This window comes from Phalaenopsis equestris, unplaced genomic scaffold (genome assembly GCF_001263595.1).
Source record: "Phalaenopsis equestris unplaced genomic scaffold, ASM126359v1 Scaffold000833, whole genome shotgun sequence".
In the NCBI taxonomy this organism is placed as follows: Eukaryota; Viridiplantae; Streptophyta; class Magnoliopsida; order Asparagales; family Orchidaceae; genus Phalaenopsis; species Phalaenopsis equestris.
Window position 1 is genome coordinate 88,850 of NW_018165273.1, and position 11,489 is coordinate 100,338.

At 37.6% G+C, this 11,489-nt stretch overlaps 1 protein-coding gene across 3 annotated transcripts in view; it reads right to left on the reverse strand.

Moving 5' to 3' along the window:
* Nucleotides 1-11,489, reverse strand: part of LOC110031486 (nicotinate phosphoribosyltransferase 2-like) — a gene marked incomplete at its 3' end in the record, with an annotated part of 87,415 nt that overhangs the window by 36,952 nt on the left and 38,974 nt on the right. For 2 of the 3 annotated variants that reach the window (XM_020734702.1, XM_020734700.1), the window contains 2 exon segments: nt 1,876-1,977; nt 4,214-4,289. In XM_020734702.1, coding sequence (XP_020590361.1) covers nt 1,876-1,977; nt 4,214-4,289 — 178 coding nt within the window. 3 annotated transcript variants of the gene reach the window in all.

The following is an 11,489-nucleotide window of genomic DNA, read 5'->3' on the forward strand; positions in this document are numbered from 1 at the left end:
GTATTTGTTTTTAGTAATAATATTTCATTTTATTTTTTTTATTTTGGTTAACTGCGGTATTATTTGGTATCAGAGCTAATTTAACACTAGTCATGTCCTAGAGTTACCTAACCCCATCTCCGCCAAGAAATTTTCTTCCCACCCTACATCAACCATACAAAACTCCTTCAACCTATCATCAAGCAAAATTGAAATATATTGCTGAGGCAAATGCCAGACACCAACCAAGAGTTTACTATGGAAGAGATACAACGACAACTCTGTAGAGTGCTGCAACAGCTTGATAAAATTGAGAAAATTTGATCATCCAGTGGTCACCCAAGCTCCATTCAATTACAGAGACGATGTGCGTGTCAAATGAAACAAAGAAAATGTATCTATTAGATGATACAGAGATAAAATGAATATTAGAGATTTCAAACAAAGATGAAGAGGCTCTACCCTGAAGAATTGATCTGAAACATCTAAAAAGCTAGGAATTTGAGGTAAAAGTGGATTTGCCACATTTTTACATTCACTTTGATTCAGACGGGTTCATCGAGTGGCTTCAGAACCGTAGAACTTTTCTTTGACTTCTAGGACATCTCACCAGACAAAATGGTGAAAATAGTAACCAACAAGTTAAGGAAGAGTGTATTATTTTGGTAGCAAAACTTAAAGCACCTACGCCAATATGAGGGAAAAGACAAACTCACTATTTGGTCCGAGATAAAATGGGAGATGCAGTGCTAGCACCTCCCTGTTCATTACAGATAGAATGTGTAGACCCTAGCTTCAAAAATGAAAAGAAAAAGTTATCAGATGATTGTCACATCTTACAAACAGAGTTAAACCTCAAAATCTTACAAGAGTGCACTCAATGAAACACCTAAGCCAAACCAGCTTTAGGAGTCATTAGGTCATATTGGAGAATAAGTGGAACCAAATCACATTCCCAAATTCATCCTAGTTAAGAAGTGTTTCAGTTGCTCTAGATTTGGGCATACCAAATTAGATTTGCAAAACCAAGATAATGATCTCTTGCACATATCAATAAACAGTTGAAGAATTAAACAGAGATTCAGGAGAAGATAAATATTTCAAAAAGAATTTTCAACTTCCAACTGACAAGGAAGAGATGCTATCGATTCTAGTTGAGACCAGGAGAGAGATTTCAGCGAAGTTGGCAGTAGCTCTTCTTGAAGGTATTGAGTCTTAAGTAAAGGGCATTCATGCAGACCATAAAAGTATGATGTCTCTAGTCATTGCTTTGCAGGCATTAACAGGTGGATTAGCAGAACTGACACTGGATGTCCAAAAGTGGGATATAAATATCCTGTTGCTGGTGAAGAATAACTTCAGTTACTGATGTCACAATTTAGGAATCCTCTAGGGTGTTGCAGTATTTATCGTGAAGATTCAAGATATAGAGATGTATTTACTTTGGCATAGGCGTTCTATCATGCCATCATGTTATGCTGAACATTGACGAGGTGATTTATTTATCTGATGAGGTGAATCATTGGTATAGGCACCTTGATAACAATAAGAATCTCTTTAGCCACTACCTACGATGAGGTGAATCATTAACCTACAAATGCTGATTAGCTAAATTTCTCTTGAGATATTATCATTCATTTGAATTGTTGTCAAGGAGTTAGTACATAACTCAACAAAAACTTTGGTAAATACCATCTTCATAGTGACATTATCATCCACAAGGCTAAGCAAGAAATGAGGATGGTCGTAATAAATAAAATAAGATGTAATCATTCTTACATTACAAAGGGCAAGAGTAGAAAATGTGGTAGAGAATACCTCATGATATACCATAAAATTGCAAAAGAGGAGAAACACATGTACATAATAATAGATTACACACCAAAAAATACTCACCTGAAGTTTGCTCAACCAAGTCTGAACAAGATTAACAAAATCCTGGCAAGTACTTGAACCATCATGGCTTTGGAGTTCCCGATTTATAATTTCATTCGGGCTCTATTTAGAGGGAAAAAAAACCTGTCAACCTTAACAATTCAAGTGCCCAAAAAGGAGAAGCCTTTCCGTATATAAGAAAAGTAAATAGGTGCAAGCAATAAAACAACAACAACAAAAAAAAATGCTACGCATGTATAACAGATATTATTTATCATACATGATGAACATTTTGGTTCAAAATGAAATATAATATGAAATAAGTTCTTAATAGATATCCCTGCACAATGTACCCCCATCTCAAAAAAGGAGGAACACATCTATGTATATGTTTCACGATATTTCCCAAGGATGTATATAAAATATGAATATGCCCATCATTTGGCTCATGTTTTTCTGTTCATAAATTATTTTTACATCTCGTCCTCATTAACGATACAAGGAATACAAACAGGACCCCAATTGTGGCTAGAAAAGGGAGAGTATTGCCCAAGTAAATGGAAACAGACTATTCTTAATAGGAGACTCTTCTAACTTTTTCTATTGAACGAAATATTGAAACTAAGCTGGCAAACTATGCAAGGCCAATCGACAATAAAGCAGACGAATCAAACATCACAATGGGCATATTCTGATAGGCATTATGATTGAAAACCAATGAATTAGAACATAATTATTTATTTGTTTGACTACCAATTTCATTACCATATTACAAATGACAGGTCAAGTTTGCAGGAACTACAACCTTTATGGAAGTAACAGCATTATCAAGCATGCACTCAGAGTTTATGCCAAATGTCTATGCTAGTTAATGTCATCAATGGTTGCATCTAGCATTTATAATGATGCTTTAACTAATTTCTTTCCCAAATTTTCTAACAATGTTATTTTGTGATTTCCACCGAGTTCTTCTACCACAATTCGATTCCTCTCAAAAAAAATAAGAAAGGTACATGCAACAAGAAAGTAAAAGATCAGTGTACAATAACTAGATCATTTTCCATAAGCATTTTTATGTAGTAGCTGTCCGGTTCCACTGGATTCAGCGGAATATAATCAAACCTGTAATCCTGCTGGAGTCCCAAGTGGGATTTTGTTTCGCCCCTTGGCTATTTTAGCCATGTGGGACCCTTCCTATTATTCTTTTAATATTATTTTAATTATAATGAAGTTTATTTCTGCTTGGAAGGCTATTTATATGTTTTAATGTTTATTTTGGAGGACTTTTGCTTGGTTTATGTCATTTGGAGACATTTTCTCCTTGTGTTTCTCTATTGGAAGGCTATATCAATGGATTTCTCTCAAGTAGTTTGTTTGTGGGCTGATAAAATCAAAGTGGTAATCTCACCCCGATGTTCCAAGGCTTCCTGCATCCCGAACTTACAGCCAAGTGCTGGTTGACAACAGACATCTGCTGTTTTTCCGTTGTTGGCTCACTGTCCAGGCACAGTTAAAGCCAGATTTCAATCAGCATCATTCCTCCCTCTTTCGTCAGCCATCCTACAACTTACATGCCCCTTTTGTTCTCTCACACATTATAGGAGTCCTAGAACAATGTCACTTTTCTTCTTTTTTCTTTGATTAATCAATATCACTATCACTACTTCCCTATCGTAAAGTGCGAGTCATGTAGCAAGAAATAGTACTCTTCACCATCATCCATCACGACTTTTCATTATTTCTTTCTCCTTGCACTGCCTAACTTGACTTTTCATTATTTCTTTCTCCTTGCACTGCCTAACTTTCCTAGTGTAGTAGTTATAGTTTAATCAGCTTTACATACAAATCAATATTTTACAATCCCTGCAATCTCCCCAGATCATGTAATTTAATTTGAAAGTCTTATCGATCAGTATGGTTATATCGAAATTTCCTTCCAAGTCCCCACAATCTTGGAGATTCCATACACCTACATAAAATGAACCAGTTCTTCACACAAAACCCCGATTAAGTTCCCTAAACAATCACCTATCCTCGCCTCTCCTCCACTAAAAACGCTTACACTAATTAGTTTTCTCCACAAACAGCGTGGCAAAGTATATGGTTGAAAATTTAGACAAAGATATTAAATCCAGTTGATGTCTTGAACCCAGCAGGAAAATCACCAGATTAATTCTCAAACAAATCAACAGAACTGTAGGCAGTAAAAAAAAAAGCCTACAAAACCTCTATATTTTACATTCTGTGTTGGTAAAAAGTTAAAACACACAAACACAGGATAACTAAAAAGTTTTGAAGTAGAACAGTAAGGAAAAGGAAAACAACACTTCAACAGAAAGCCACAATGGAAACTATTTACCATGAACGAACTGACAAAGGCATGTGAATGTGTCCCACAAAGTGGTATGCCAAACAATTTTCCTGCTGCAACATTGCTGTTGATAAATGAAAATGAAACAGTTTTTATATGAACTAAAATCAATGGAAAAAAAAGGTTAAACTGCTCAAGAAATAAAGTGGGAGTGCATGACCACATAAGATTTAAAGAAAGCATTGTTCCCTCTTTTCAAACACAATAGATGCTTAGAATCCTATAGAATTACTTATAGGGTACTTATAGGGCATAAAGCTTATTAATACTAATACTTGAGGTTAATAAATAATAATGATAGCAGATTAACATCTAATAGACAAACTTAACTCAATCGGCATGCACTCCAATGTTCCTAAATATTCAAGAATGAGAAAAGTGTCAAAATAGTCCCATGACTCTTTATAAGGGGGTCAATTTAGTCTCAGACTCTATAAAAGTATCAACCTAGTCTCCACACACTTTTAATGTGGGCTGAATAATTCCCATGGAGGACTATTTCAGCCCCAAATTAAATAGTATAGGAATTAAGTTCTATAAACTCTAGGGCTAAAATGACCGAATACTAATAGTCAGAAGACTATTTTTGCACTTTACACGTTCAAGAATTTGCTAACAATCTACTGCAACACATTTAAATTCTTCATGTTACTTTAGAATTTTGAACCAAAAAAAGATAATTATAATGACATAATGAAACAATGGAAAGTACAAGTTCATAAGAAAAGACCTGAACATATGTTAAATATTATGTTTACTTTGTCAGTACTTCAACCAGAAACTATATTGGCACTAATGCGAGAGATTCCCGCAGGGCCGCGAACTGCAGTGGGAAATTGTGGCTTAAACTGGTTTAGGAGGGCCGGTAGACACTTCCTTTACATGGATTTCCCTTCTATTGAAACTGGGTCCAATTTTATTTACCCTAGGTTTATAAGTATGTTGTTTTCGTATTTTGGGCAGATTTTGTGTGTTTTGTATCAGATAGCATCCGACGTCACTTGTTCCCTTCGAGAGCTATATCCTTACTTGCAAGTGGTGCTTCGGCTGTGTCGTGGCCTCCTGGCGGTTTGTATCTTCCTTGTCCCCTTCCTCATCTTTCCACGTCACTTTCAGCCCCCCTTTATTTCTACAGCCGCCCAGGGCAGGATTCTGATTGTTTTTTTTTTGCAGTTCCAACTGTTGTGATCGCACCCCCCGCTCATGGTTCGCTGTCCCAACAATTCCAGCCCACCAATATCGATGTCGCCGCTGTCCAACCATCCTATAAGGCTGCCGCCACCCAGGAACACCTCGCCTTACAGTTTTCCTGCAGCCTCTAGACACCTCCCCCTTCCCTTCCCACATTGCTGATGTTGAAACTGCCCATTTACAACCTTTTTCCTGTTGATCCAGCCCCCCTTTGCTATCGCCTCTGCCCAATACAGCCAGGCAACACCACCTTCTTGATGTCCCCCCCCCCAAGCTCCCCCCCCCCCCAAGCTCCTCACTGCCACCACCCAGGACAACAATCACATATATTGTCCTTGCATTTTTTCGCCTCCCCCTCACTGCAACCATCATTGTTTTACAGTTGCAACACCTACAGTCATTCTTATCAACCTAACCGACCTCCACCGCACTTGGGACACCATTTAGTGGTGTTTTCTTGTATATTTATTTCTATTTCAAGTGTACTTGATTGTAATCACCTATTTGCTTGCGGTAAAAAAATTTATTTTCCTAGTGTTATTTTCAATTAATTCTTGTGTCATTTGATATTAGAATTAGTCTAATCCTAGCTCTATCCTAAGGTTTCTAACATCAACCAATAACCTATCCCTATCTCCACTCAAAAACCCTTTATTTTGCTGATTTTTCAAATCAGCCACAAAAAATTTTTTTTCCCGGCCAACATCACCATCATCAACTTTCATCCACCCAACCAAAACCCAAATCTTAGTCATGCCACTGAGTTGATAATTGATGGAAATCTGATCGGATAAAAAAGACATGATGTCTCTTATAAGAATTCTGCAAAGAGGTGTCTGGGAGATTTCTAGAGAAAATATGGAGTGCAAAATCCCGCAACTGCAATAGAGGCTCGTCGTTTTCGAAAGATCATCGGAAGGGACAGAAATTTCATTCGATCCCCAAGATGAAAAATCAATGTCTCGAAAATTTTAAAATAAAGGTGGATTTCTCACATTTTGACAGTCACATGGATCCGGACGAGTTCATCGTGGCTCTGGAAATTGAAATGGGTCTTTGAGTGAAAGGACGTCCAACAAGTTAAGGTAGAATGCATCTCAGTGGTGAGTAAAGTTGAAGATCCTTTGCCAACGAAAATGGAAGAATAAAATTACTACCTAGTCTAAGGTGAAATGTAAGATGCAGCACCAGTACCTCCCAGCTATTTAGAGGCAAAATATTTAAGTTTCAAAAGTGGAGAGACAACATCACTGAATAACTGCCACATCTTACAGTTAGAATTTAACCGCAATATCAAGCACCCAAAGTACACCGAGGGGAACATCTAAACCAAACCCTCCTGAGGGGACACTACTTCATAGTGAAAAACGAGAGAAACCAATCTGCATGCTCAAATTCATCACTGTCAGAAAGTGCTTCAAGTGCAATGAATTTGGGCGTATTGAATCAAATTGCATAACTAGAATAATGATCTCTTTCAATATTAAAAAAGTAATTGAAGAAATATGTAATGACACAGTAGACACTGAAGAAAATGAGAACATAAAGGAGTACCAGATTCCGACTAATGAGGAAGAAATGCACGCTATTCAAGCGGAGCCCATGAAAGCGACTCCAATAGAATTAATATTGGTGGTCCAAGATGGTCCTAAGTTTGAGGAACCGACAACAGAGGCATAGAGCTCTAGATAATAGAAAGTAAAACTATTTAGATATATAGGCTCTTTTCTGAGTTACCTTAGCTGAAGGAAGTTCATCATGTCAGAGATGAGTCACTTTTGAGCCACTTTTGGAAGACAATATGGAGTCAGTTGGGTGAACAATAGTGTACCCCCCGACAGATGATTAGACAAGATGGATGAACCATAATTTTGGAAATGAACTTAAGCTTTCTGGGAGAAAGAAAATCCCACAATGGAATCCAGGTAGTGTAAGAGAAGAAGACGAACCTCTCTTGAGTGATTATACTTCAGTGTGGTTCAGTCTGTCATATGTTTTGATTCAGACTTGATTCCTCCTGACATATTTATTGGGTACAATGAGCCACGTACAAGTGAAAAAAGCCAATTACAAATTTAATGACTCGAGGCTTAATTCGTGAGGAGACCCATCTACGTATAGTTCAAATTATGGTTGTCACACCCTAACTGCCCCTCCCACACTCTAACAGTCAACTGTAGTGCAACAGAGGAGGATCATTCGATCAAACAAAATTTTTATCAACAACCATCCTAACTTGCAAAATTAGAACCTAATGAGTAAAGAATCAGTCTAAGTTGTCGCAAACGTTCATGATTTGTTTCATTTCATAATTCATTCATAGTCATAGACATGAAAGCGTGAAAAAAACATATCATTATATATATATATACTTTTTTTTTGAAAAAAGCTTAAGGGCTAATATATTCAGAAAAGATACAGATAGGTTGTATGGGTGAGCCTAAAAATAGACACCCAACCCACACAAACCCACACGGTACAACACACAAAAAAGTAAAAAAGAATACATATAAAAAAAAACCCCAAAACCACTAGGGCGTTGAAAAAAGTGAGGGTCATCCCAATCTGGTTCTGTCTCTGGCTCTAGTTCTCGGAAGGGCACCAACTAACAAGTTGGGGTACATATAAAAATAAAAAAATATCAAAACCACCAGAGCGCTGAAAAAGTGAGGGTCATCCCAATTTAGTTCTGCCTCTGGCTCTAGTTCTCGAAAGGGATTCGGCTAATAGATTGATAAGGTGCGTACCATTACCCAAGTAACCAAAGTATCATCCATAAGACTCATGAGCTCAAGTAGATTTTCATTCTTCTTCCTCTTGGAAGTGTAAACATGTCATTACTCATCTGAAGAATCAGTCTAATGAGGTGGTAGAGCTGAATCATTAAGATTACCAACCGTAGTACCCACAATAGGTTCTAGTATATGCAAAGTATGAATTGTCTCTACACCGGATACTTCCTGAAGAAGAGGAGCTGCGAGATTCTCCTGATTATCTGTGTGGACACTATCCTTTGTAGGTCATATTCCATCAGTATTGTTTTCTACGATGTTTGAAGGTGTCAGCATCACATCCTGAAAGCAATTGCCACCATTAATGCAAGACAAACCCCCAAGCATTCCGCGGCTAAGGGGTTGTCAGTAGCAACAGGAGAAGTAAATAAGCACATACACTTACCCTCAGAATTTCTAAAAATGCCCCCAACCGTAGCAGATAAATGGTTCCAACTGTCATCCGCGTTCACCTTAACCCATTCGGAAGAAGGGGGAGCCCACCTGGGGGGGGGGGGGGGCTGAAGTTTGAAACATCATTGGTACAGACCCTGAGGGACTTGGTATAATAGGCCAACTAATAAGTTGTCATAGAAGCTGTAGGAAAGGGGGAATTATATTTGGAGTTGTTTCTCGCGGTCCAAATAAACCAAAGGACCAGCAAAGGAAGGGAAAACTCTCCCCCTTTATCATGAAAAGCCTTCCATTGCCATAAATAAATACTTAGGATGCCTCTATGGATCCAGAGCATACCAAAGTGTAAGCCCAATATATTCCAAACATTCAAAGAAAAAGCACATTCAAAAAATATGTGTCTCGAATCTTCCTCCGAGACTTTGCACATAGGACATCTCGAAGCCAATTTAAGGCTTTTCAACTTTAGAATGTCATCAAGAGACAGTAAAGAAAAGAAAAATCGCCAAAGGAAAAAGGAGATAGAGCGAGTTAAAAGTTTGTGCCAAATCTATTTTCCCAAAACCAATCCCAGTGAGAGTGTAAAGTGTCATAGATTAACTTGCAGACCGATTGAGAAGTGGTCCTCTTCCACACGGGGAGATCCCTGCGGGAAGGGGTAATAGGTATTAGTATTTATATGCTTAGCATTTTGCTCCCCCACAATAGAACACAGTTTGGTGAAATCTCATCTATCTTGAGAAAAGTAATCAGACACTAAGTTATTAACACTAGTAAGTTATTAGTATGGGGAGGATGAGAATATTCAGAGAGATAAGACAATCCCCAATTATCATTCCAGAAAGAGATGTTATAGTCACCAATGTACCAAAACATGAAATCACTAACAATAGACCTAGCATTAACAACAACTTTCCAGATCCGAAAATCACCAACCTTCCACAAAACCTAGAAAGGGTGGGCAAAATCACAGTATTTCTAATGCATAAAAGTGGCCCATAGAGATGATCCCATTCTAAATTTCAACTAGATTTTGCAAAGGTTTATTTCAACCAAGTGTTTCAAGGTTTTAAAGTCAAAACTACCAGCCTTCTTAGGCTTACACAACCTTTGCCAAGAGCCCCAAATCTTCTTAGCATCATTCCCCACCCAAAAAAATTTATTGAAAAATCTCTCCATGACATTAATAGCACTTTTCTTCAGATTAAACACTTGCAAAGCATATAGAGGAATACTCTGAAGCACGCTAGATAGCAATGTTATCCTGCCCCCAGTAGAAAGGAAAACATTTCTCCAATCGTTAATTTTACGCTTGAATTTATCAATAACATCATCCATATGAATCTGTTTCCTTCTTCCCCTAATCAAATTAACCTCAAGGTTTTTAAGAGGGAGAGAGGCATAGTGATAACCTGTATAAGAAAACCCCCAACAAATAAGTTGCTACTTAAAACTTGTTTGCCAAAATACATCTGACATTTGTCACAGCTAAAATTTAATTCAGAACAATTCTGGAAATCATTAGAGCCTCATTAATTGTTTTAAGACAAGTTTAGAGGCATTAGCAAAAATAATAACATCATCCGCGTAAGCAATGTGAGAAACCACCATTTTGGCCTTATGAGAAAACTGTGTATGAGGGTGAATCAATTGAAAATGATTGAGCATTCTAGACAAATAATCAAAGGCTAAAATGAAAATAATAAGGGAGAGAGGGTCCCCCTGTTTAATGCCCCTGCAAGCAGTGAAGAAGCCATAAGAATTACCATTAACCAGCACGGAGTAATGATTGTTAGCCAACCACCTTTTAATCAATATGCAAAAACTAGAATTGTAACCTCTGGCCTTCAAAACGTTGATGATAAAATCCCAGCTAATAGTATCAAAGACCTTCTTGATATCTAATTTAATAACTAGATTGTCACCCCTGCATTTTTTATCAAGATCTTGTAAAATTTATTGGGCTAAGAGGATATTGTCAGAAATATCACGGTCTTTTATAAAAGCCGATTGATGTAGAGAGATGAGAGAAGGAAGATGAGGTTGTAGGCAAGCCACAATCAATTTGCTAATAATTTTTGAAACCACAGAAGTGAGCGAGATAGAACGGAAATTCTTCCAATACAATTTATCATTAGATTTAAGTATAAGAACTATCAAGGCGGCGGTAAAATACTTTCTAGGATCTTCTCCCCGAAAAAAACTTTGAATCGCAATAATCACCTCTTTTTTTATAATGTCCCAACAAGAAATATAAAAAGCAGAAGCGAAACCATCAGAGTCAGGAGTCTTCTGGGAGTGAATATCTTTGAGGGCAGAGAAAATTTCCATCTCATATGGGGGATCAGACAAAGAGAGGGAGGAAACCATATCTCTATGAGCATCAAACATTTCCGAATGGATATCAGTGACCGGCAAAGCATCAGCATAAAAAGAGGTAAAATAATCAGCGGCATTGGAACCAATTTGATCAACATCAGTGAGGACAACACCCTCATTGGTAACAGTCTTAAGAATGACATTAATATTCCGTCGATGTTTAATGGTGGCGTGAAAATACTTAGTGTTTCGATCACTATTTCTAAAGTGAGTGTCACAAGCTTTTTGTCTAAGGAAATCTTCCTCAATAGTGATTTCCTCCAAGAGAGTACGGTGAGCATGGGCTAACTTAACAACAAGATCGGGAGTGTCGATCACCTATGCCTCCAGTGCATCCATCTCATGTTGGGCATTCAAAACCCTGGAATGCACATTGCCAAAAATATCAAAGTTCCACTTCTTTAAAAAAGTAGTCACATAGCAATTGCCATAAAATAAACAAAGGGTTGTCACTCCACCGCGAGACCCAAGCCTGTTTAATCAAATCAAGAAAGGTAGGATGAGAAATC